Consider the following 27,253-nt stretch of genomic DNA (forward strand, 5'->3'; position numbering starts at 1 on the left):
CTCAGGGTACAAACTAAATCTAGACAAGAGTGAGTATTTTGTGGTATCTCGGTCGGGGCAGGGGTGGGGGGGGCTGCCATTCCGTAGGGCAGGGACTCACTTTAGGTACCTGGGGGTGCAGGTTGCCCGGGAGTGTGCGGGGGGGGGGGGCGCTCCGCAGGTACAATATTTCTAGTTTGGTGGGGAGAGTGAAAGCTGATCTGGCAAGGTGGGATGGTCTCCCTCTGTCACTGGCAGGTCGGGTACAGGCGATTAAAATGAACGTGTTGCTGCGATTTCTGCTTATTTTTCAATGCCTGCCGATTTTCCTGCCAAAGGCTTTTTTCAGAGAGACTGAGGGAAGGATTATGTCGTTCATATGGGGAGGGAAGGTGGCCAGAGTTAGAAAGGTGCTACTACAGAGGGGAAGGCAGGCAGGGGGTTTGGATCTTCCAAACCTGATGTATTACTACTGGGTGGCGAATGTGGAGAAGGTGCGGAGCTGGGTAAGAGGAGTTGATTCCCAGTGGGTCAGAATGGAGGAGAGTTTGTGCAGGGGGTCGGGATTGAAATCACTAGCAACAGCCCCGCTCCCGATAGCCCCGAGGAAGTACTCAGGGAGTCCGATAATAATAGCTTCATTGAGAATTTGGAGGCAGTTTTGCCAACACTTCGGGTTGGGGGCAGGGTCAAGGGAATTGCCAATTCAGGGGAACCACAGATTTGAGCCAGGGAGGTGGGATGGAAATTTTCGGAAATGGGAGGAGAAGGGGATTAAGACACTAAAAGATTTGTTTCTTAGGGGTCGGTTTACAGGATTGAAGGAGCTGGAAGCGAAGTATGGGCTGGAGCAGGGGGAAATGTTTTGATACATGCAGGTTCGAGATTTTGCCAGAAAGGAGATACAGAGGCCTCCACATTGCTGGAGGAGGTGCTGACGAAAGGGGGACTGGAGAAGGGGTAGTGTCGGCAGTTTACGGAGTTATTTTGGAAGAGGAGAAGGCACCACTGGAAGGGATCAAAGCAAAGTGGGAGGAAGAGTTTGGAGAGGATATGGAGGAGAGGTTCTGGTGTGAGGTACTCCGGAGAGTGAATGCCTCCACCTCGTGTGCGAGGTTGGGGCTGATACAGCTGAAGGTGGTATACAGAGCACACCTCACAAGTGCGAGGATGAGCTGATTCTTTGAAGGAGTAGAAGATGTGTGTGAATGTTGCGGGGGGCCTCCGCTAATCAAGTTCATATGTTTTGGTCCTGTCCAAAGCTAGAGGATTACTGGAAGGAGGTTTTTAAGATAATTTCTAAAGTGGTGCACATGAAACTGGACCCGGGAGACCATCTTCGGGGTGTCGGACCAGCCAGGGTTGGAAACGGGTGCGGAGGCAGATGTCGTAGCCTTCGCCTGGTTGATCGCCCGAAGGCGGATCCTGCTGGGATGGAGAGCAACCTCTCCACCCTGTGCCCTGGCGTGGCGGGGGGGGACATGTTGGAATTCCTGACTCTTGAGAAGGTTAAGTTTGAACTGAGGGGAAGGATGGGGGGCTTCTACAATTCATGGGCGTTATTCATGATGCACTTTCAAGAACTGGATACCATCGAACATTAGTTGGGGTGGGTGGGTGGGCGGGTTGGGGGGAGGGGGGCTGTGTATATTAAGGGTGACTATGGGTGATCCCTAATTCCTTTTTGTAATTTGTTTGTGTTAACATGCGGGCAAATGTTTGGGGTTTGGTGGGAGGATGGGATCGGTGTTATTGATATGGGGATTGACATATTTGTTACTGATTATTGTTTATTGTTGGTGGGTGTAAATTTGGGAGAAGATCTGAAAAAGGAGAATAAAAAATATATTTTTTAAAATAATAATCCAATAATCTTTATTATTGTCACAAGTCGGCTTACGTTAACACTGCAATGAAGTTACTGTGAGAATCCCCTCGTCGCCACATTCCGGCGCCTGTTCGGGTCAGAGGGAGAATTCAGAATGTTCAATTCACCTAATCTGCACGTCTTTCGGGACTTGTGGGAGGAAACCGGAGCACCCGGAGGAAACCCACGCAGACACAGGGAGAACGTGCAGACTCTGCACAGTAACCCAAGCCGGGAATCGAACCTGGGACCTGGTGCTGTGAAGCAACAGTGCTACCGTGCCACCCGTTTATTCTAGCTACATAACTACTCTTTCTCTTGACAATAAAATCTCTTACAATCTGTTTTTATATTTCTGACTAGTTTACTCTCATTCTGTTATTTCCCTTTTTAAACTTTCTGGTGGCCCTCCACGGGTGTCTAAAACACTCCCAATCCTCAGACATGCAGCTATTGTTTTGCAACATTGTAAGCCTCGTCTTTAAATGTAATCATATCCTTAATTTTCTGAGTGAGTAGTGGATGAGTCTTCCTTGCTGATTTTTTGGTTCTCAATGGAATGTATTTTTGTTGAAGATTTTGAATTTTTTCTTTAAATGTTTTCCACTCTTCATTTACCTCCATATCTTTTAATCTATTTACTCATTTAACCTTAGCCTGTTCTCTTTCCCTATCTAATTGTCTTTGTTTAAGTTTAAGATTATTGTTTGCAATTGGAGTATGTAACTTTCAAACTTAACATGGAATTCTTTTTTTTTAAATTTAAAGTACCCAATTCTTTTTTTCCAATTAAGGGGTAATTTAGCGTGGTCAATCCACCTAATCTGTACATCTTTGAGTTGTGGGAGTGAGACCCACACAGACACGAGGAGAATGTGCAAAACTCCACACGGACTGTGACCCGGGGCCAGGATCAAACCTGGGCCGTCAGCGCGTGAGGCAGCAGTGCTAACCACTGTGCCACCGTGCCACCCACCCCTTAATGTAAATTTAAACTTGAGAAAAAGACTTACCACCTTAACCAAATTCCCAACTACGCAGTCTATGTCCCAACTATGCAGTCTATGTTTCACTCTGGTGTAGTCTCTTTTCCACGCGTCACTTATGGATAGAAATACTCATGACTCAGTGGCAGTACTGGGCTCAGTATTGGTACTCGTCTCAATGGAAGTGGTTTCACTGGTGAATTGACCGTTGTGGGTTTAAATCCTGCTCTACAATCTAAATTGACACTTTCCTGAAGCATGAGATCGTAAAAGATCTCACGGCACCACTAAAACACATTATCTAATCATTTATCTCATTGCTGGGACCTTGTTGTGCTCTTTTATTACAGTGGTTACTGGACTTCAAAATTATTAATTGGATGTCAAGTGCTTTGAGACATTCTAAAAAGCACAATATAAATGCAAACTCTGAGTAACTGCATCCCATGTGCAGCAGTTTAATGGATTTAACACCACCTGTTCTATTTAACCTTCATTAGAAGGGAACCTTGTATTACCTTTATATTCCTTATCAATGTGTTTCTGTTCATATCTTATTTTGATCCGTTCATATCCCTCCTGACTCTCTCAGCATCATTCAGTGGTGAACTGGTTATGGCAGAGGACGAGGCCATTTGGCTCATTGTGTGTGTGCCGATTCTCTAAAAGAACAAGTCCTCTAATCCCACTCCCCCCTCCCGACGTCCTTCCCCGTCGCAGTGCAATTTTCTTCTCTTGAGTTGCTTATCAAAATTCCTTTGGAAAGCCACGATTGAATCTGCCACCACCACACCCTCAGACAGTGTATTCCAGATTCTAACCTCTGGCTGTGGAACAAAATGCTTTTCTTTATGGCGCTGTTTGATCTTTTGTCAATAACCTTATATTACTGTCCTCTGGTTCTCAACCTTTTTTTCCAAATGTGAACCGTTTCTCCCTCTCTCCAGAGCCCTCCTGATTGTTGCCTAGGATGGAACATTTTAGTTATGAAGACAGGTTGGATAGGTTTGGGTTGTTTTCGTTGGAGCAAAGAAGTCAGGTTTTACCCAGAGGGTGGTGATGGTCTGGAATGCACCGCTTCGCTTGGGAGGGTGATAGAGGCGGGTTGCCTCACATCCTTAAAAAAATTACCTGGATGAGCACTTGGCACGTCTTAACATTCAAAGATATGGGCTAACTGCTGGCAAATGGGATTAGGTAGACAGGTCAAGTGTTTTTCATGTGTTGGTGCAGACTCATACAATCATAGAATTTACAGTGCAGAAGGAGGCCATTCAGACCATCGGGTCTACATCAGCCCTTGGAAAGAGAACCCCATGCCTCCACCCTATCCCAGCAACCCCATCTAATCTTTTTTGGACACTAGGGGCAATTTATCATGGCCAATCCACCTAACCTGCACATCTTTGGACTGTGGGAGGAAACCGGAGCACCCGGAGGAAACCCACGCAGACACGGGAAGAACGTGCAGACTCCGCACAGACAGTGACCCAAGCCAGAATCGAACCTGGGACCCTGGAGCTGTGAAGCAATTATACTAACCACTGTGCTGCCGTGCCGCCCACTCAAGGGGCCAAAGGACCTCTTCTGCACTGTATTTTCTGTGATTTGAAAACCTCTATCAAATCTCCTCTCAACCTTCTCTTCTCGAAGAAGAACAACCCCAGTTTCTCCAACTTATTTACATAACTGAAGTCCTTCATCCCTGGAACTATTCCCATAAAACTGAAGTAAGGCTCACCGGCCTGTAGTTCCAAGGATAATCCAGGGAACTACAGGCCGGTGTGCCTTACGTCAGTGGTAGGGAAATTACTGGAGAGAATTCTTCGAGACACGATCTACTCCCATTTGGAAGCAAATGGACGTATTAGTGAGAGGCAGCATGGTTTTGTGAAGGGGAGGTTGTGTCTCACTAACTTGATAGAGTTTTTCGAGGAGGTCACAAAGATGATTGATGCAGGTAGGGCAGTGGATGTTGTCTATATGGACTTCAGTAAGGCCTTTGACAAGGTCCCTCATGGTAGACTAATACAAAAGGTGAAGTCACACGGGATCAGGGGTGAGCTGGTAAGGTGGATACAGAACTGGCTAGGTCATAGAAGGCAGAGAGTAGCAATGGAAGGATGCTTTTCTAATTGGAGGGCTGTGACCAGTGGTGTTCCGCAGGGATCAATGCTGGGACCTTTGCTGTTTGTAGTATATATAAATGATTTGGAGGAAAATGTAACTGGTCTGATTAGTAAGTTTGCAGATGACACAAAGGTTAGTGGAATTGCAGATAGCGATGAGGACTGTCAGAGGATACAGCAGGATTTAGATTATTTGGAGACTTGGGCGGAGAAATGGCAGATGGAGTTTAATCCGGACAAATGTGAGGTAATGCATTTTGGAAGGTCTAATGCAGGTAGGGAATATACAGTGAATGGTAGAACCCTCAAGAGTATTGAAAGTCAGAGAGATCTAGGAGTACAGGTCCACAGGTCACTGAAAGGGGCAACACAGGTGGAGAATGTAGTCAAGAAGGCATACGGCATGCTTGCCTTCATTGGCCGGGGCATTGAGTATAAGAATTGGCAAGTCATGTTGCAGCTGTATAGAACCTTAGGCCACACTTGGAGTATAGTGTTCAATTCTGGTCGCCACACTACCAGAAGGATGTGGAGGTTTTAGAGAGGGTGCAGAAGAGATTTACCAGAATGTTGCCTGGTATGGAGGGCATTAGCTATGAGGAGCGGTTGAATCAACTCGGTTTGTTCTCACTGGAATGACGGAGGTTGAGGGGCGACCTGATAGAGGTCTACAAAATTATGAGGGGCATAGACAGAGTGGATAGTCAGAGGCTTTTCCCCAGGGTAGAGGGGTCAATTACTAGGGGGCATAGGTTTAAGGTGAGAGGGGCAAGGTTTAGAGTAGATGTACGAGGCAAGTTTTTTACACAGAGGGTAGTGGGTGCCTGGAACTCGCTACCGGAGGAGGTAGTGGAAGCAGGGACGATAGTGACATTTAAGGGGCATCTTGACAAATACATGAATAGGATGGGAATAGAAGGATACGGACCCAGGAAGTGTAGAAGATTGTAGTTTAGTCGGGCAGCATGGTCGGCACGGGCTTGGAGGGCCGAAGGGCCTGTTCCTGTGCTGTACATTTCTTTGTTCTTTGTTCTAAATCTCTTCTGGGTTTATGCAAGTACAGAATAATTCAGTCCCCAGAGGGACCTTCTTCGGTCCGGTTTCTTTGTAAGAATGTTCTAAGTAATCCCGCTTCCCTGCTCTGTCCCCATTGTTCTGCAAATTTCCTTTTCAAGTATTTATCCAATTCCTTATGAATGTTACTACTGAATCGGCTCCCACAACTCTATCAGGTAGAACATTCCAGATGTAAAAACCTTCTGTGGGAAACAAAATTATCCTCACATCCACCCTGGCCATATTGTCAATTAACTTAAATCAGTGTCCTCTGGACAGAGACCCTCCCTCCAGTAGAAAAACAATTCTCCTTATAAACCCCCTCATCCACTTAAGTGTTCTATTGTATGTGGGTGAATTTAAATATTCTGTTGCATTTCCATAGTTGACTGAAAATCGTGGCATCTAATGATAAGCATTATCTTGTTTATTGGTCAGAGTTGGAACTGAACTCTCGAGGAACCTTCTTGCAAGAGTTTATCACCCATCCACTACTCATAGATGGAAGGCAAGTGCATTTTAGTATTACTGTTACTTTATTGTTATGTTACCCATGAATGACCATTACATTATCACAGCATTGTCTTTTACTTGCTCGCCTTTCTTTACCCCTATATTCACTGACCCACTTTGGCTCTCAGTCAAAGAAAATCTTAATTTTCAAATCCTTCCATGGCCTTGTGCCCCCCTCCCCAATATCTCTTTAGTTACCTCCAGCCTAATAATCCTCCGATTTATCTGAACTTCTTTAATTTTGGCCTCTTGTTCATCCTCAATTTGAATTGCTTCACAATTGGTGGCTGCACCTTCAGCTGCATGACTACCTCTGTGACTAATATTCTCAGATGTAGCTTGCCGCCCAATTTTGCTTCATAATGGTCCTGTGAAGGACCTTGCCACATTTCATTGTGGTAAAGGCTGTATGTAATTGCAAGTTATTATTGTTTAGAAATTATATACTACATACGAGAAATGCCATTTACAACAGAATGATATGAAATACTAAAGATAGCTGCAAACCTCCTTGATAACATCCAAATTCTATGAGCAAGTAAATCCAGTCCAGAAATCATGACCGGGATTCTCCAATCCCGCGGGCAAGTTCTGACGCCAGCGTGAAAAGCGGGGCCAACCACTCCGGCGTCAACGGTCCCCGATAATCAAGAATGCTCCCCTTCGCACCTTTGCCGTTCCCGCTGGCCCGATACTCCACAATCCGGTGGTAGTGGTGGCTCTGAGGATCTGGGGACAATGGAGGAGATATAAGAGAGTGGCGGGAGCATCGATTTGGACCCCGATTTATAATAACCACAGGTTTGTACCGGGTAGGCTAGATGGTGGGTTCCGGAGTTGGCAGAGGGCAGGAATTGGAAGGATGGGGGATCTATTTATAGACGGGACCTTCCCCAGCTTGAAAGCTTTGGAGGATATATTTAAATTGCCAGCAGGGAATGGTTTTAGGTATTTGCAGGTGCAAGACCTCCTGAGAAAACAGGTGCCGGCCTTTCCACTGCTGCCGCCATGGGGGATACAGGATAGAGTAGTTTCCAGCACCTGGGTGGGAGAGGGGAAGGTATCGGACATTTACCAGGAGCTTTCAGAAGTGGTGGAAACTCCAGTGGAGGAGCTTAAGGGCAAGTGGGAGGACGAGCTAGGAGGAGAGATAGAGGCAGGTTTTTGGGCGGATGCCCTAAGCAGGGTTAATACCTCCTCATCGTGTGCCTGGCTTAGCCTGATACAATTTAAGGTAGTCCACCGGGCACACATGACAGCGGCTAGGATGAGTAAGTTCTTCGGGGTTGAGGACAGATGTGCGAGGCGCGCGGGAAGCCCAGCAAATCATGTCCACATGTTTTGGACATGCCCGAAGCTTAGAAGGTTTTGGCAGGGTTTTGCTAAGACGATGTCCACGGTGCTAAAAACACGGGTGGTACCGAGTTCGGAGGTAAAGATCTTTGGAGTGTCGGAAGAGCCGGGAGTTCAGGGGGCGAAAGAGGCTGACGTCCTGGCCTTTTCCTCCCTGGTAGCCCGGAGACGGATCCTGTTAATGTGGAGGGACTCGAAGCCCCTGAGTGTAGAGACCTGGGTTAGTGACATGGCCGGGTTTCTCAGTCTCGAGAAAATAAAGTTTGCCTGAAGAGGATCAATGTTGGGGTTCACCCGGAGGTGGCAGCCGTTCGGCGACTTTCTCGGGGGAAAATTAAAATGTCAGCAGATGCAGTATTCCATGGGGGGAGGGCCGGATTGTTGTTTTATGGTTGAGGTGCGTGAAGATTGGGCTGGGGGGGGGGGAATGTTTATTTTCCCATGTTGATGTCATTGTTTATGTTACTGTTATAAAAATTTTCAAATACCTTAAGAAAATATTATTAAAATTAAAAAAAGAATGCTCCCCTTCCTGGGAGTTAGGTCGACACCGGAGTGGTCCCCGCAGCTGCAGCCGGCGCAGAACGGCCGGTGCGGGTTCGCACATGCGCGCTACGGCCGGTGTGAGTCCGCACATGCGCGTGTGTTCCCGTCTCCGCGCCGGCCCCCAGGCAATATGGCGGAGCCCTACAGGGGCCCGGCGCGGAGTAACATAGGCCCCCACGGAACCAGCACGCCCACCGATCGGTAGGCCGCGATCGTGGGCCAGGCCACCGTGGAGACCCCGCCCCCCTCCAGGACGGCCTCCGCAGACGCATCTTCCAGGTCCCGCCGTGTGGGACCTGAGTAACCCATGCCGGCGGGACTCAGCCAAACTTGGCGGGCACTCAGCCCGTCGAGGCCCAGAGAATCGCTTTCAATGGCCCCTACCCGGCGAAGCGGCGATCCCGTGGGCGCCCGAAAATTGGCAGCGGAGGGCCGGCGTCGGCACGGCACGATCCTCGCGCCCCCCTCGGGGATTCTCCGACCCGGAGCCGGGTCGGAGAATCCCGGCCAGTTGTTCAAAATCTGTCAGCTCAGTAGCTTTTTCAATCCCACCGATATTTCTCTACTCCTTTCTTTTAGGGTGTCGACTCACATTTGCTTTGTTCCAAAAGCACCAAGTATCTACTCATATCTCACCCATTTGACCTTTCTATATCCGGCTGGTCTGTCTATCGGCAACAACATACTTGAGCTCACCTGACAGACAACTTCAATATGTCTCAGAGAACTTAAAGGGGTCAAAATGAATAACTCCCCAGGGATAGAAGCTGTATATATCTATGAGAGTCCTGAGGTGATAGAATGTCCAGAATATTTCAGTGAGATACTGTGACAATTGTATAAACATTTAGGATTACAATAATGTTGCCAATGGTTGGTTAATCAGTTAATAGTTTAGATCATCTTTGAGTGGGCCAAATGAACTGAGAGGTAAAATACCCAGACAACGCACTTGTTCAGAGCTGATACGCTTCTCCTAATAAGCTGCTTTGGATAACATTTGGTTGTTAAGTCCTTACGCATTGTTTAAGCAATACAAAATACATATTTAAAAATTGAACACAAGCGAATATTACTTTTTCGTCACAAAGGTATTGGTGGGATTTTGTGGCCGTTCCGCCAGCGGGATCCTCCAGTCCCACCAATGGAGACTCCCTGCCGCGGGTTCCATGGCAGCAGAGGATGCAAACAACGGGAAACCCCAGTGACAGCGGCTGGAATGGAATATCCCACCGTTGGCCAGTGGAGGGCCACCTCAGCCGCCGCAAAGCACGCCACGGGGAGGGGGGGAGAACCCTGCCCATTGGGTGGAATAGAAAAGATGAATACCGGTCACAATTACATGGTAAACCACAACTGCACAGCAAGGGGCATTGGTAAAAAATACGAATAGACAAGTTTAGGATTGATATCAAGAAACTTTTCTTCACAGAGAGGGAGACTGAAGCCTGAAATAGTCTTCCTGATAAGGCAGTGCAGGTAAAACCTCTGGCATCACTGAACAGGCACTAAAACGGGTGGCGGAAGTGTTTTTGTAGAAGGCTGGACTAAATCTGAGCTGAAAGCCTCCCTTTCATCTGCGACATCCTCACTCAATTTCAATGCTTGAGTCGCTGGATGATGATCAGCAATGGAAATGATTACTGATTTCCCGAATCCAGAGCACTGAAGGCAGCTGTAGCAGCTGCTACCTCAGATTGAGAGCTTCACCAGCCTGTACATTTACCCAGTTAGTCTTGACGGGAGCTTAAAATTGCAATGCCACAGATTGGTAATTGTGGGTGAGCCAGAACTTGTTGCAATTCAAGTTGGGCAAAGTCAACTCCGTTAACTCTGATAGACAAGGAACCAAACATTCCACCATTGTAGTTTTCTGTGGCTCAGTAATGCATTTCCTCACTAAGCTGTTGTGGCCACTTCTAAATAATTTTCACAAGCTGTAATCTATCATTGGTGCAAGACTGATTTATGCATCTGCAGCACAGTCAGACCTCTGACTGTGATTTTGACAAAATTTGACATTGGTGTTTACACAATATTGACTTCCATCAAGCCCCTGCGGGTATACATTTATGAAGAAGAGGTGATCTTAAGGTAACTGACACAATCATCCTTCCCCGCAATGTATGAGTCAATCAAACACTACTAAGAAGATCATGATTTCTTTCCATTTACAACCCTCCAGCTCAATTTCAGGGCTAATGGTTAGGAGGTCTTGATGACCTGAGGCTAGATGGTTGAGCTGGTTAATATCAGAATGTGATGGTTGATTTCTTTTTTGCCCCAATTTGACTTCACCGCTGGGTCAGTTGGTTATTCTTACAAAGATACAGAAAACAAACAGGACTAGGCCATGCAGCCTCTCGAGCCTGCTCCGACATTTAATTAGGTTATCAGGGCTAGGAGGTTTATCAATTTTGAGGTTTCTATAGACCTGATAGAAACCTCAAAATTGATAAACCACCTAGCCCTGATAACCTGTCACCACCTTCCTTCCCAAGAATCTATTCACCTCTGCTTTAAAAATATTCAAAGACTGCTTCCATCGCCTTTTCAGGAACAGAGTTCTGAAGACTCGCGATTCCCTGATAGAAAGAAATTGCCTCATCTATGTTTTAAATGGACGGTCCCTTATTTTTAAACAGTGACCCCAGTACTAGATTATCCCACAAGAGGAAACATCCTCTCCACATCCACCCTGTGAAGACCCTTCAGGATCTTATGGGCGCGATTCTCCAGCCTCTGCGCTCTCCAAAACGAGATCAGCGCCAGGCGCAAAACAGTTTGCGATGCAACCGGCCCGCTCCCATAGGCAAAATCGGGAACTCACTGTAACAAGGTGATAAATCAATGATCACCACTTAAGCCCCATTTCCATACAATCAACGAGAGCCACCCCATATCCAACGCCCTCCCGTCATTCAACCGCCTCCCCAGAAAGTGCTCACACTGGCACCGATTAGTGCTCCTTTTGAAAAAACGTGAACCTGACAGAAGGGCTTCTGTGGGAGCTGAGGAGGTATGTAGCCATCTTTACTCACAGGCAGAGAGCCCAGGGGTGCTGGGATTGCCCCCCCCAGTGCTCGGCGGCGGGGTGGGCTGCTGTGGGGGAGGCACTTGGGGGCAACCGCTCACAGCATCACTATGCCAACCCCTGGATCGTGTGTGACTGTTCCAGGGGCAACCCATGTCCCTGCCCATCTGTCCCACCAATCACCCATAACCCCCACCAACTGGGGAGTTATCGACTAGCATCTCAATCACACCCTGATGCTTGGACACTGCCTGAACACTGTGGTAGGCAACACAACACACGCAAAATCTGAACACCCAGGGGATGGGACACAGCTCCAGGGACATGTCTACGGCCGGAGGGTGGGTGAGTGCCAACGAGAGGGGGAGGTGCCTGGAGAGATGGTCAAAGGATCCGAAGGTCGGTCCGCATTGCAGAAGAAAGTGGCAGAGGAATCATAATGGTTCTCCAAACAGGAGTTTAATGGGCTGTACAATACCCCTTCCTCGGTGCCCTCAGTGATCCTCTACACGCCTGCTCTCCAAGCTCTGCCACTACGACCAGATGTTTCCCCGGGATGCACGCTGCCAGCTGCCTCCCTCATCCCGTGGCCTTCGATGCCCCTGGCTGGCGTACTCTGGAAGCTCTGGGGCCACAGCCGTTCCGCCCTGTCCCGTATGCTGACCTCGAGACACAACTACATCAGAGGTCAGGTTAAGCCACTCCTTCCATTTGTCACCACTCACCCACCCATCCCACTGGGGCATCACTTGTTGCCCCACTACTCAGCCCCACACCCCTCCTTACCTCTCCTGCGGCACCTCTCATCATATTCCACCTTCCAATCACCAACCACACATGCCAGGCATCCTTATCATCTGATCTGGCAGGTGTCCTCTTTACAGCAGGACCAGCTGGCTCACAATAGTGAGCACTTGCACGCCGCGTGACGCTCAAACTCCAAATCCTCACTCCTTTTAAGGCCAGAGGCCAGAGGTTACCAGGGAGGAAGAGGACCACATCTATACTGAGGGTGTAAGAGGCAAAAGTGAGGACATACATAGAAACTAGGAACAGGAGTGGGCCATTCGGCCCTTCGAAGCTGCTCCACTATTGAATATGATCATGCTGATCCTCAAATCTCACTGCCATGGTCCCACTTTCTCTCCATACTCCTTGATGCCAAAAAAATCTAAAAAATTAAACATCTCTTTCTTAAAAACATTCAGTGACTTGGCATCCTTCTGTGATAGCAAACTCCTCAGGTTCAGTACTTTTTTAAAATATAAATTTAGAGTACCCAATTCACGGTAGCACAGTTGCTTCACAGCTCCAGGATAGCAGGTTCGATTCCCGGCTGGGTCACTGTCTGTGTGGAGTCTGCACGTTCTCCCCATGTGTGCGTGGGTTTCCTCCGGGTGCTCCTGTTTCCTCCCACAGTCCAAAGACGTGCAGGTTAGGTGGATTGGCCATGATAAATTGCCCTTAGTGTGCAAAAACTGTTAAGTGGGGTTACTGGGTTACGGGGATAGGGTAGATATGTGGGCTTCAGAGGGTGTTGTTTGTAAGAGCTGCTGCAGACTCAATAGGTCGAATGGCCTCCTTCTGCACTGTAAATTCTATGATTTATTTCCAATTAAGGGGCAATTTAGCGTGGCCAATCCACCTACCTTGCACATTGTTTTGGGTTGTGCAGACTCCGCACAGACAGTGACCCAAGCCGGAATCGAACCTAGGACCCTGGAGCTGTGAAGCAATTGTGCTATCCACAATGCTACCGTGCTACCCCTAACATTTCTGGGAGGTTATTTGTGTCCTGTTTTGTGAAGACGGACACAATATGTTTATTCTTCTGCCATTTCTTTGTTCCCCACACGGTCAGTTTATCTGTTCCCTGCAATTTTACTCTCATATTCTTATTTCCTGCTCTTGATCAAATGTTTTGTCCTCTTTTGCTGACTTCTAAAATGCTCGCAATCTTCAAGCTTTCTTTTTCTGGACATTTCATATGTCCCCTCTTTGGATTTAATATTATCCCTAATTTATTTTGTAAGCCATGGTTGAGCCACATTTCCTCTTTTAATTTTGTGCCAGGCAGGAATGGATAATTGTTGTGATTCATTTTTAAAATAAATTTAGAGTACCCAATTCTTTTTTTCCCAATTGAGGGCAATTTAACATGGCCAATCCACCTACCTTGCACATCTTTGGGTTTTGGGGGTGAAACCCATGCAAATACGTGGAAAATGTGCAAACTCCACACGGATAGTGACCCGGGGCCAGGATCGAACCCGGGTCCTCGGCGCCGACCACTGCACCACCGTGCCACCAATTATTGTGATTCATGCACACGTTCTTTCAATATGAACCATTACCTATGCACCATGATCCGTTTAGCTCAGTTCCCCAATCTATACTTGCCAATTCGCTCCTCATATCCTCATCCTTCCCTTTATTTAGATTCAGGCACTGGCACTCAACACATTCAGCCATAAGGTCAGGCACACGTGAGGTATGTCTCTCATATCCCAATGTCCCTGCTATGCCATAATGCCATCTCCCTTCCCATGCAGGAAAATCAGTCGACCGGCCCGGCCCATCCCTCAGTAGGCCGCTGGATACCACCGAGGGGTGCAGCTCCAACGACGGCTTTTCGGACATTCACTTGGAAAATGCATCATAGCTATCACCCGCACCCTCCACCAGTGCAGAGACTCACACCTCCGTGGGCATTAGTAGTAGACAGGCTTCTGGATCACTCACTGCTGAGTACCTCACTTCTGCTGATCCACAGCAGGCGGAGGCAGGGACGTTGCAGGTATCCAGGGCTCGGAGGAGCTGAAGGCCAGGATTCTGCTGAGCCCTACTCTGGACTCGGTAGTCCCTTAGTTGTTGGAGCTACAAAGGAAAAGTCGGGAATATCAGGATAGGGTGTCAGCTTCCCTCCTTGGATTGCACGGCCAACTGGAGGAGTCCAAGCGCTTCTGTCCAAGGACATCCATTCCATGATAAGGGATGTCCACTCATAGAATCAGATAATTTACAGTGCAGAAGGAGGTCATTCGGCCCATCGAGTCTGCACCGGCCCCTGGAAAGAGCACCCAAGACCACACCATCACTCTATCCCCGTAACCCAGTAATCCCTTTTTTTTGACACTAAGGGCAATTTAGCATGACCAAGCCACCTAACCTGTACGTCTTTGGACTGTGGGAGGAAACCGGAGCACCCGGAGGAAACCCAAGCTGATGGTTCAGACTATGAACTCCTTGTTGCAGGAACTTATGGGCATCCACGGCCCCTCTATCCTAAGAAAGAACCTAGGACCCCTCGGGAATCCATAGGGATTTTTTGATTTGATTTGATTTATTATTGTCACATGCATTAGTATACAGTGAAAAGTATTGTTTCTTGCATGTTGTACAAACAATGCATACCGTACATAGGGAAGGAAGGAGAGACTGCAGAATATAATGTTACAGTCATAGCTAGGGTGTTGAGAAAAGATCAACTTAATATGAGGTAGGTCCATTCAAAAGTCTGATGGCAGTAGGGAAGAAGCTGTTCCTGAGTCGGTTGGTACGTGACCTCAAACTCTTGTATCTTTTTCCTGACTGAAGAAGGTGGATGAGAGTATGTCCAGGGTGCGTGGGGTCCTTTATTATGCTGGTTGCCTTTCCGAGGCAGTGGGAATTATAGATAGAGTCAATGGATGGGAGGCTGGTTTGCTTGATGGACAGGGCTACATTCACGACCTTTTGTAGTTTCCTGCGGTCTTGGGCAGAGCAGGCTCCATACTAAGCTGTGATACAACCAGAAAGAATGCTTTCAATGGTGCATCTGTAGAAGTTGGTGAGGGTCGTAGCTGACATGCCAAATTTCCTTAGTCTTCTGAGAAAGTCGAGTCGTTGGTGGGCTTTCTTATCTATAGTGTCGGCATGGGATCAGCCATGATCTCATTGAATGGCGGAGCAGGCTCGAGGAGCCAGATGGCCTACTCCTGCTCCTAGTTCTTATGGGGAGACCAGGAAAGGTTGTTGGTAATCTGGACACCTAAAAACTTGAAACTCTTGACCCTTTCTACTTCATTCCCATTGATGTAGACAGGGGCATGTTCTCCTCTACACTTCCTGAAGTCGATGACAATCTCCTTCGTTTTGTTGACATTGAGGGAGAGATTATTGTCGTCGCACCAGTTCACCAGATTCTCGGTCTCATTCCTGTACTCTGTCTCGTCATTGTTTGAGATCCGACCCACTACTGTGATGTCATCAGCAAATTTGAAAATCGAGTTGGAGGGGAATGTGGCCAGACAGTCATAGGTGTATAAGGAGTATAGTAGGAGGCTGAGGACACAGCCTTGTGGGACACCGGTGTTGAGAGGATGATCGTGGAGGAGGTGTTGTTGCCTATCCTTACTGATTGTGGTCTGTGGGTCAGGAAGTTCAGGATCCAGTCGCAGAGGGAGGAGCCAAGGCCCAGGCCACGGAGTTTGATGATGAGTTTCAGAGGAATAATAGTATTGAAGGCTGAACTGTAGTCAATAAATAGGAGTCTGAAATAGGTGTCTTTGTTATCTAGGTGTTCCAGTGTTGAGTGTAGGGCCAGAGGGATGGCATCTGCTGTGGACCTGTTGCAGCGTTAGGCGAACTGTAGTGAATCAAGGTAATCCGGTTTGGGATTGGACCAAGGTTTGTGAACTGGGTAAAGCTATATATAAGAAACCGAAGGCGAGTGTCCGCACAAATAATATCAGTTCGAGATACTTTTCTCTTCACCGTGGGACGAGACAGGGATGTCCTATGTCCTCCCTGCTATTTGCACTTGCGATTGAGCCATTGGCCATCGCATTGAGAAGTTTGGGAGCATGGAAAGGAATAGTGCGGGGGGGGGGGATAGAGCATAGGGTGTCCTTATATGCCGACGACTTGCTGCTGTATGTGTCGGAGCAGAGTGCGTCGATAGGAGGAATATTGGAGCTACTGCGGGTATTTGGGTCTTTCTCGGGGTACAAGTTGAACCTGGACAAGAGTGAGTACTTTGTGGTGCCTCGGCCGGGAGTGGGGGCAGGGGTGGGGGGGCTGCCATTCCGTAGAGCAGGGACTCATTTTAGGTATCTGGGGGTGCAGGGAGTGGGGGAGGCTTCGCAGGTACAACATCACTAGTTTGGTGGGGAGAGTGAAAGCCGATCTGGCAAGGTGGGATGGCCTTCCTCTGTCACTTGCGGGTCGGGTACAGGCGGTTAAAATGAACGTGTTGCCACGATTCCTGTTTATTTTTCAATGCCTACCGATTTTCCTGCCAAAGTCTTTTTTCAGGGAGGTTGAGGGAAGGATTACCTCATTCATATGGGGAGGGAAGGTGGCCAGAGTGAGAAAGGTGCTGCTACAGAGGGGAAGGCAGGCAGGGGGTTTGGGTCTCCCGAACCTGTACTACTACTGGGCGGCGAACGTGGAGAAAGTGCGGAGCTGGGTCAGAGGGGTGGATTCTCAGTGGGTCAGAATAAAGGAGAGTAAGTGCAGGGGGTCGGGGCTGAAGGCACTTGCAACAGCACCGCTCCCGATAGCTCCGGGGAAATATTCAGGGAGTCCGGTAATAATAGCTTCATTGAAAATCTGGAGGCAGTTTCGCCAACACTTCGGGTGGGTTTAGGGTCAAGGGAAATGCCGATTCGGGGGAACCACAGATTTGAGCCAGGGAGGTGGGATGGAAGTTTTCGGAAATGGGAAGAGAAGGGGATTAAGACGCTAAAAGATTTGTTTCTTCGGGGTCGGTTTGCAGGATTGAGGGAGCTGGAAGCGAAGTATGGGCTGGAGCAGGGAGAAGTGTTTAGGTACATGCAGGTTCGGGATTTTGCCAGGAAGGAGATACAGAGCTTCCCAGAGGAACCGGCCTCCACATTGCTGGAGGAGGTGTTGACGACAAGGGGATTGGAGAAGGGGGCAGTGTCAGCGGTGTACGGAGCTATTCTGGAAGAGGATAAGGCACCACTGGAAGGGATCAAAGCAAAGTGGGAGGAAGAGCTGGGAGAGGTTATAGAGGAGGGGGTCTGGTGTGAGGTGCTCCGGAGAGTGAATGCCTCCACCTCGTGCGCGAGGTTGGGGCTGATACAGCTGAAGGTGGTGTATAGAGCGCACCTCACGAGGGCGAGGATGAGCCGATTTTTTGAAGGAGTAGAGGATGTGTGTGAGCGTTGCGAGGGGGGGCCCGTGAATCACGTTCATATGTTTTGGTCCTGTCCAAAGCTAGGGGAGTACTGGAAGGAGGTGTTTAGGGTAATTTCCAAGGTGGTGCATGTGAAACTGGACCCGGGTCCCCAGGAGGCCATATTCGGGGTGTCGGACCAGCCAGGGTTGGAAACGGGAGCGGAGGCAGATATCATAGCCTTCGCCTCGTTGATCGCCCGAAGGCGGATCCTGCTGGGATGGAGAGCAGCCTCTCCACCCAGTGCCCTGGCGTGGCGGGGGGACCTGTTGGAATACTTGACCCTTGAGAAGGTTAAGTTCGAACTGAGGGGAAGCTCGGAGGGGTTCTACAATTCATGGGCACTATTTATTATGCACTTTCAAGAACTGGATAACATCGAACATTAGTTGGGGGGTTGGGGGGGGGGGGGGGGGGGACTGTGTAGATTAAGGGTGACTGGGTAATCCCTGATTCCTTTTTGTCATTTGTTTATGTAAACATGCGGGTTGAGGTTTGGGGGTTGGTGGGCGGATGGAATCGTTGTTATTATGGGGATTGACATATCTTGCTGATTATTGTTTATTGTTGATGGGTGTAAATGATATCTTGCTGATTATTGTTTATTGTTGATGGGTGTAAATGTGGGAGAAAATGTGAAAAAGGAGGAGAATAAAAATATTTTTTTTAAAAAAGAAGGCTGCTCTGACATCTGCAATGGTGACCTCAGATACAAGTTCATCCGAGGCTTCCAAGGTGGAGGGCGTGCTCTCGCTGACCTCTTGCTTAAAGTAGGCATAGAATGCGTTGAGCTCATCAGGGACGGGTGCATTGGAGCCGGCGATTTCATCTTGTAGCCCGTTATGTTTTGCAGACGTTGCCATAGACGGCGGGGGTCTGTGTGGCTAGCCTGGGACTCGAGCTTGGTCCGGTACTGTCTTTTGGCATCTTTGATGGATTTCCTTAGATCATATCTGGCTTTCTTGTATAGGTCAGAGTCGCCTTACTTAAATGCCTCAGACCTAGACTTCGTCAAGCAGTGGATATCTCTGTTCATCCAGGGTTTCCGGTTGGGAAACACACGGATTTGCTTCTTTGGCACACAATCATCTACACACTTACTAATGAAGTCAATTACTGTCGCGGTGTACTCGTTCAGGCTGGTCGCAGAGTTTTTAAATACTGACCAGTCCACTGACTCTAAGCAGGGAGTCTAAGGGAGGCAAATCAGCAGGTGTCCAGCCAGCCTGACTCACCCCTTCCTGTGACCTACACACCTCCACCTCCCATACACCGAGGATGGTGGTACCACCACACATGCTGCCCACAATCAGGTCGGGGGCCTCCAGAAAATCCCAAGGTTTTTTATACGTATATAAAGAGCAAGAGAGTAGCCAGGGAAAGGATTGGCCCACTCAAGGAGAGGAGAGGGAATCTATGTGTGGAGCCAGAGGAAATGGGCGCGGTACTAAATTAGTACTTTGCATCAGTAGTCACCAAAGAGAAGGACTTGGTGGATGATGAGTCTGGGGAAGGTTGTGTCGATAGTCTGAGTCACATTGAGAATCAAAAAGGAGGAGGTGTTGGGCATCTTGGAAAACATTAAGGTAGATAAGTCCCCAGGGCCTGGAACCTACCCTAGAATACTGAGGGAGGCAGGGGGAAATTGCTCGGCCTTGACTAACCTGCTTTGATACATGTTTGTAATAAAATACATTTTTTTTAAAAATCTTTCCGACCCACATGATGCATTCCCGCTTTCATTTGATTGCTTTATGCGCTGCCAACTTTCACGTAAAGGCTGGAAGCCCAATGACGGCATTGCCTCCATCTTGGGCAGCAGGGTAGCATTGTGGATAGCACAATTGCTTCACAGCTCCAGGGTCCCAGGTTCGATTCCCGGCTTGGGTCACTGTCTGTGCGGAGTCTGCACATCCTCCCCGTGTGTGCGTGGGTTTCCTCCGGGTGCTCCGGTTTCCTCCCACAGTCCAAAGATGTGCAGGTTAGGTGAATTGGCCATGATAAATTGCCCATAGGTCCAAAATTGCCCTTAGTGTTGGGTGGGGTTGCTGGGTTATGGGGATAGGGTGGAGGTGTGGGCTTGGGTAGGGTGCTCTTTCAAAGAGCCGGTGCAGACTCGATGGGCCGAATGGCCTCCTTCTGCACTGTACATTCTATGCTTCTATGATCTCCTGTCTGCAAGGATATACTTTTTTTCGTAAATTTAGAGTACCCAATTAATTTTTTCCAATTAAGGGGCAATTTAGCGTGGCCAATCCATCTGCACATCTTTAGGTGAAACCCACAGACACGGGGAGAATGTGCATGCAAGGATATAGTTGATTGATGGGCCTTCCCTCACACTGACTGCCTAGGCCACCACTCAGCTGATTCATTTGGGGAAGCCTGATGCTGCGAGCACACTGTTGCAGCAACACATGTTGGTGTTGGGTGGCCTGGTGAGCTCTGAAACCTTTGCCCCTTGTCTTGGGTGCAGTATATATTTTAGCCCTCTCAGCAAATGCTAAGGGAAAACCCTGGACTTCATGGAATGGGGCCTCAACATGGAATGGGTTAACCCTTGAGCGTCAATCAGTGGTGCAAGCAACTGGGCATAATTGACTAGAACATAGAACGTGGAGTGCAGAAGGAGGCCATTTGGCCCATCGAGTCTGCACCGACCCACTTAAACCCTCACTTCCACCCTATCCCCGTAACCTAATAACCCCTCTTAACCATTTGGACACTAAGGGCAATTTAGCATGGCCAATCCACCTAACCTGCACGTCTTTGAACTGTGGGAGGAAACCGGAGCACCCGGGGGAAACCCACGCAGACACGGGGAGAACGTGCCCACAGTGCTATCCACTGTGCTACCGTGCTGCCCTTAGTCCTCTGGTCCATCAAAGCTAAGGGATCTTAATAGGAAAGTGGATTCCCCGGTTGTGGGAGACTGCACTCCTTTTCAGTTTGTTAAAAAACCTTTTGTGTGCACTTCAGCACCGCCCCCCTGATCCATAGGAACAGGTCCAGGCAGCAAGCAATCGGGGAGGTTATCCCACTGGCTGCCCCCTACTGTGGCTATATTTGTGGCCGGATGTCCCCACCGCCACCGATGAGGCCTTCCATGCACAAAATACACCTCCTGTGGCAGGCATGGGTGAGCTGATTGCTGTCAAGCCTCCATTTTATTTTATTTGTTCATGGGACGTGGGCGTCGCTGGCTGTACCCTTGAGGGGCAGTTAAGAGTTAGCCACATTGCTGTGGGCCTGAAGTCACCTGTAGACCAGACCAGGGCAAGGATGGCAGATTTCCTTCCCTAAAGGACATTAGTCAGCCAGATGGGTTTTTACGACAATCGACAATGGTTTCAGGATTTAGATTGTTTGGAGGCTTGAGCGGAGAGATGGCAGATGGAGTTTAATCCGGACAAATGTGAGGTAATGCATTTTGGAAGGTCTAATGCAGGCAGGGAATATACAGTGAATGGTAGAACCCTCAAGAGTATTGAAAGTCAGAGAGATCTAGGAGTACAGGTCCACAGGTCACTGAAAGGGGCACAGGTGGAGAAGGTAGTCAAGAAGGCATACGGCATGCCTGCCTTCATTGGCCGGGGCATTGAGTATAAGAATTGGCAAGTCATGTTGCAGCTGTATAGAACCTTAGTTAGGCCACACTTGGAGTATAGTGTTCAATTCTGGTTGCCACACTACCAGAAGGATGTGGATGCTTTAGAGAGGGTGCAGAAGAGATTTACCAGAATGTTGCCTGGTATGGAGGGCATTAGCAATGAGGAGCGGTTGAATAAACTCGGTTTGTTCTCACTGGAACGAAGGAGGTTGAGGGGCGACCTGATAGAGGTCTACATAATTATGAGGGGCATAGACAGAGTGGATAGTCAGAGGCTTTTCCCCGGGGTAGAGGGGTCAATTACTAGGGGGCATAGGTTTAAGGTGAGAGGGGCAAGGTTTAGAGTATGAGGCAAGTTTTTTACACAGAGGGTAGTGGGTGCCTGGAACTCGCTACTGGAGGAGGTGGTGTAAGCAGGGACGATAGTGACATTTAAGGGGCATCTTGACAAATACATGAATAGGATGGGAATAGAGGGATACGGACGTGTAGAAGATTGTAGTTTAGTCGGGCAGCATGGTCGGCACGGGCTTGGAGGGCCGAAGGGCCTGTTCCTGTGCTGTACATTTCTTTGTTCTTTTTTCTTTTTGTCATTAGACTTATTGAATTCAAATTTCATCATCTGCAGTGGCGAGATTTGAACCTGGGTCTCTGGTTTATTAGTCCAGTGGCAATACCATTGTGCCACTGCCTCCCTGGAACTTAACAGAACCAGATTATATCACTGGAAGACCCCAGGCACCCAAAGGTGTGCCTTTTATTGTGGATACCCACCCAGCCCAGCTGCTCAGGCGTCCTGGAACAGTGCCCGGGCCCCTTCAGGCCTTTCAGCTGTGGATTCCAGCCTGAGGGTGGGTGAGATCTGTCAGTGAAAATGTCCTCCCCCACAATGCAACCAAAACGTAACCCCCTCTCAGTCATGCCTATGGCAGCCGCTCCAAAGCTGCCTCCCACCCCCACCTAGGAACATCTCCCTTTGCCCCCTCTGCTGACCTGGTGGTTGCAACCCCCAGGATCCCCATTCTCGCTCCAGCCGCAGCTCTACCCCCCGTTTTACTGCTGGCCTCTCAAGCCTCAGCTCAGTCCCCACCCCTGAAACCACACTCAAATACCTCCCACCCCCGAAGCTACACTAAACCCTCCCATTCCTGAAGCTACACTCAGCCCCCGCTCCCAATCAACACTCAACGCATCCCCACCCTCGAAGCTACACAACCCCATCCCCAAACCACACTCAACCCTCCCTCCCCACCTCCAAAGCCACATTCAAACCTCCCCATCAATGAAGCCACACTCAACACTTCCCACCCCGAGGCCCTACTCAACACTTACCACCCCCGAAGCCACACTGAAACCCCACATCGGATTCGCAAGCAAACCCTCCCCTCCAGGTCCGCGACCCTCTTATCTAGGTACGCCCCTGGCCTTTCCGCTGCCCAATGGATGCCCTGGTGGATAGTGGTGACCTGCACGCTCACCTCCAATATCCCCCTCCGAGGTGAGGCCGCACCCGTGTTACATCACGCCGGCAAAGTTTGAATATACAATGAGGGTGCAAATTACGGCGGGACGGTCAGTAATCAGGTGTCAATGCATTGAACTGAGGTTCCCTTCAATCCCGGCCCTGGGTCACTGTCCGTGTGGAGTTTGCACATTCTCCCCGTGTCTGCGTGGGTTTCACCCCCACAACCCAAAGATGTGCAGGGTAGGTGGATTGGCCATATTATTTTATTAAAACAGTAAAAAAAATATACACGGCCAAATGGTACAAAAGCTCACGCCTAATTGGCCCTTAATAAAAAAAGGGGGGAAAAAGCAACAAGGTTCCTGACCTTCTTGGGCAGGAACCTTGTTAAATCACCAGTGAAGGGCGGGAAATTACGAAAGCGAGATCTCGCCGGCGAGATGTTTCTGATGTTAAATCACGCTGTTGAGCTGGTTCTGGTGGATGCTTTACTGAATCATGCTGATTTTACAATCATGTTAGAAACTCAATCAAAGTTTTATAAATACAGTTCCCATTACTTTCATCATCCACATTTACCTTGGACAGCTGGTTATTTTGGGCATTTGCTATTGCGGGAGACATCAATTACAAAGTGCCACTTAAATCTGAATTAGTGCGTGCACTGTTTTGGGCAGTTCAAACAGAATAATCTTTTGCCTCATCTGCTCTCAGTTCATTCAAGTATGGTTTCCATCAAGTCGTTTCATGGTTTGGGGTGGTTCTGTAATAATTACATCATATAAAGTTGCACATCAAAGCTATCCTGCGGAATATTGACTATCCTGATCAGATCATTGTTACTTATGTGTCGCGCAAACTCGAAAATGGGCCTGGAAAGTGTCTGGCGTACCTCCAATCATCATGGAAAGGTGAATATCAAGAAAAATGAGCTGGTTAAGGAAGCCGTTTTTTGCTGCTGCTATGCAGTTCTACATGAGTGGTAGTTTCCACTATCAGGATGTTGCCGTCTTTCCAAAAAGCCATTCTGCCTACCATGTAGTTGAGCAATATTGTCGATGAATTCTAGTACCGGTCTGACGCTGGTTATATTGGATTTCCAGTGCTTGATTGATTGCATCAAACAGCAAGCTCCTTCGGTCGTTCATAATAGACAAGAGTACAGACCATGCTCAACCAGTCCACACTTTGAAACACCCAAACCAAAACATCTACTGTTAGATCTGATCCCACGATTGGGCAGCAAAATTACGAGGGGCATAGAATAGACAGGAAGTAACCTTTTCCCTTGGTGGAGGGGCCATTGACCAGGGAGCATAGATTTAAGGCATGGGTCAGGAGATTTATAATAATAATAATCTTTAATAAGAACAACAAAGAAAAGTACAGCACAGGAACAGGCCCTTCGGCCCTCCAAGCCCGTGCCGACCATGCTGCCCAACTAAACTACAATCTTCTACACTTCCTGGGTCCGTATCCCTCTATTCCCATCCTATTCATGTATTTGTCAAGATGCCCCTTAAACATCACTATCGTCCCTGCTTCCACCACCTCCTCCGGTAGCGAGTTCCAGACACCCACTACCCTCTGTGTAAAAAACTTGCCTCGTACATCTACTCTAAACCTTGCCCCTCTCACCTTAAACCTATGCCCCCTAGTAATTGACCCCCCTACCATGGGGAAAACCCTCTGACTATCCACTCTGTCTATGCCCCTCATAATTTTGTAGACCTCTATCAGGTCGCCCCTCAACCTCCGTCGTTCCAGTGAGAACAAACCGAGTTTATTCAACTGCTCCTCATAGCTAATGCCCTCCATACCAGACAACATCCTGGTAAATCTCTTCTGCACCCTCTCTAAAGCCTGCACATCCTTCTGGTAGTGTGGCGACCAGAACTGAACACTATACTCCAAGTGTGGCCTAACTAAGGTTCTATACAGCGGCAAAATGACTTGCCAATTCTTATACTCAATGCCCCAGCCAATGAAGGCAAGCATGCCGTATGCCTTCTTGACTACCTTCTCTACCTGTGTTGCCCCTTTCAGTGACCTGTGGACGTGTGCACCTAGATCTCTCTGACTTTCAATACTCTTGAGGGTTCTACCATTCACTGTATATTCCCTACCTGCATTAGACCTTGCAAAATGCACTACCTCACATTTAGAACATAGAACATAGAAAAATACAGCACAGAACAGGCCCTTCGGCCCACGATGTTGTGCCGAACCTTTGTCCTAGATTAATCATAGAATATCATTGAATTTACAGTGCAGAAGGAGGCCATTCGGCCCATTGAGTCTGCACCGGCTCTTGGAAAGAGCACTCTACCCAAAGTCAACACCTCCACTCAACACTAAGGGCAATTTTGGACACTAAGGGCAATTTATCATGGCCAATCCACCTAACCTGCACATCTTTGGACTGTGGGAGGAAACCGGAGCACCCGGAGGAAACCCACGCAGACACGGGGAGGATGTGCAGACTCCGCACAGACAGTGACCCAAGCCGGAATCGAACCTGGGACCCTGGAGCTGTGAAGCAATTGTGCTATCCACAATGCTACCGTGCTGCCCTGAAGAACAAATAAATCTACACTATATCATTTTACCGTAATCCATGTACCTATCCAATAGCTGCTTGAAGGTCCCTAATGTTTCCGACTCAACTACTTCCACAGGCAGTGCATTCCATGCCCCCACTCCTCTCTGGGTAAAGAACCTACCTCTGGCATCCCCCCTTTATCTTCCACCATTCACCTTAAATTTATATTCCCTTGTAATGGTTTGTTCCACCCAGGGAAAAAGTCTCTGACTGTCTACTCTATCTATTCCCCTGATCATCTTATAAACCTTTATCAAGTCGCCCCTCATCCTTCTCCGTTCTAATGAGACAAGGCCTAGCACCCTCAACCTTTCCTCGTAAGACCTACTCTCCATTCCAGGCAACATCCGGGTAAATCTCCTTTGCACCTTTTCCAAAGCTTCCACATCCTTCCTAAAATGAGGCGACCAGAACTGTACACAGTACTCCAAATGTGGCCTTACCAAAGTTTTGTACAGCTGCATCATCACCTCACGGCTCTTAAATTCAATCCCTCTGTTAATGAACGCTAGCACACCATAGGCCTTCTTCACAGCTCTATCCACTTGAGTGGCAACTTTCAAAGATGTATGAACATAGACCGCAAGATCTCTCTGCTCCTCCACATTGCCAAGAACTCTACCGTTAACCCTGTATTCTGCATTCATATTTGTCCTTCCAAAATGGACAACCTCACACTTTTCAGGGTTAAACTCCATCTGCCACATCTCAGCCCAGCTCTGCATCCTATCTATGTCTCTTTGCAGCCGACAACAGCCCTCCTCACTATCCACAACTCCACCAATCTTCGTATCGTCTGCAAATTTACTGACCCACCCTTCAACTCCCTCATCCAAGTCATTAATGAAAATCACAAACAGCAGAGGACCCAGAACTGATCCCTGCGGTACGCCACTGGTAACTGGGATCCAGGCTGACTATTTGCCATCCATCACCACTCTCTGACTTCTATCGGTTAGCCAGTTCGTTATCCAACTGGCCAAATTTCCCACTATCCCATGCCTCCTTACTTTCTGCAGAAGCCTACCATGCGGAACCTTATCAAATGCCTTACTAAAATCCATGTACGCTACATCCACTGCTTTACCTTCATCCACATGCTTGGTCACCTCCTCAAAGAATTCAATAAGACTTGTAAGGCAAGACCAACCCTTCATAAATCCGTGTTGACTATCCCTAATCAAGCAATGTCTTTCCAGATGCTCAGAAATCCTATCCTTCAGTACCCTTTCCATGACTTTGCCTACCACCGAAGTAAGACTAACTGGCCTGTAATTCCCAGGGTTATCCTAATTCCCTTTTTTGAACAGGGGCACGACATTCGCCACTCTCCAATCCCCTGGTACCACCCCTGTTGACAGTCAGGACGAAAAGATCATTGCCAACGGCTCTGCAATTTCATCTCTTGCTTCCCATAGAATCCTTGGATATATCCCGTCAGGCCCGGGGAACTTGTCTATCCTCAAGTTTTTCAAAATGCGCAACACATCTTCCTTCATAACAAGTATTTCCTCGAGCTTACCAGTCTGTTTCACACTGTCCTCTCCAACAGTATGGCCCCTCTCATTTGTAAATACAGAAGACAAGTACTCGTTCAAGACCTCTCCTATCTCTTCAGACTCAATACACAATCTCCCGCTACTGTCCTTGATCGGACCTACCCTCGCTCTAGTCATTCTCATATTTCTCACATATGTGTAAAAGTCCTTGGGGTTTTCCTTGATCCTACCCGCCAAAGATTGTTCATGCCCTCTCTTAGCTCTCCTAATCCCTTTCTTCAGTTCCCTCCTGGCTATCTTGTATCCCTCCAACGCCCTGTCTGAACCTTGTTTCCTCAGCCTTACATAAGTCTCCTTTTTCCTCTTAACAAGACATTCAACCTCTCTTGTCAACCATGGTTCCCTCACTCGACCATCTCTTCCCTGCCTGACA

General features: G+C 48.3%; 1 protein-coding gene across 3 annotated transcripts in view; it reads left to right on the forward strand.

The window, feature by feature from the left end:
- Positions 1–27,253, forward strand: part of LOC140411169 (probable tubulin polyglutamylase ttll-15) — a 204,244-nt gene that overhangs the window by 54,837 nt on the left and 122,154 nt on the right. For all 3 annotated transcript variants that reach the window (XM_072500259.1, XM_072500257.1, XM_072500258.1), the window contains exons 3-4: positions 6,456–6,526; positions 10,441–10,523. In XM_072500259.1, coding sequence (XP_072356360.1) covers positions 6,456–6,526; positions 10,441–10,523 — 154 coding nt within the window. The remainder of the gene's footprint in view (positions 1–6,455; positions 6,527–10,440; positions 10,524–27,253) is intronic.

This window comes from Scyliorhinus torazame, chromosome 4 (assembly GCF_047496885.1).
Source record: "Scyliorhinus torazame isolate Kashiwa2021f chromosome 4, sScyTor2.1, whole genome shotgun sequence".
Classification (NCBI taxonomy): domain Eukaryota; kingdom Metazoa; phylum Chordata; class Chondrichthyes; order Carcharhiniformes; family Scyliorhinidae; genus Scyliorhinus; species Scyliorhinus torazame.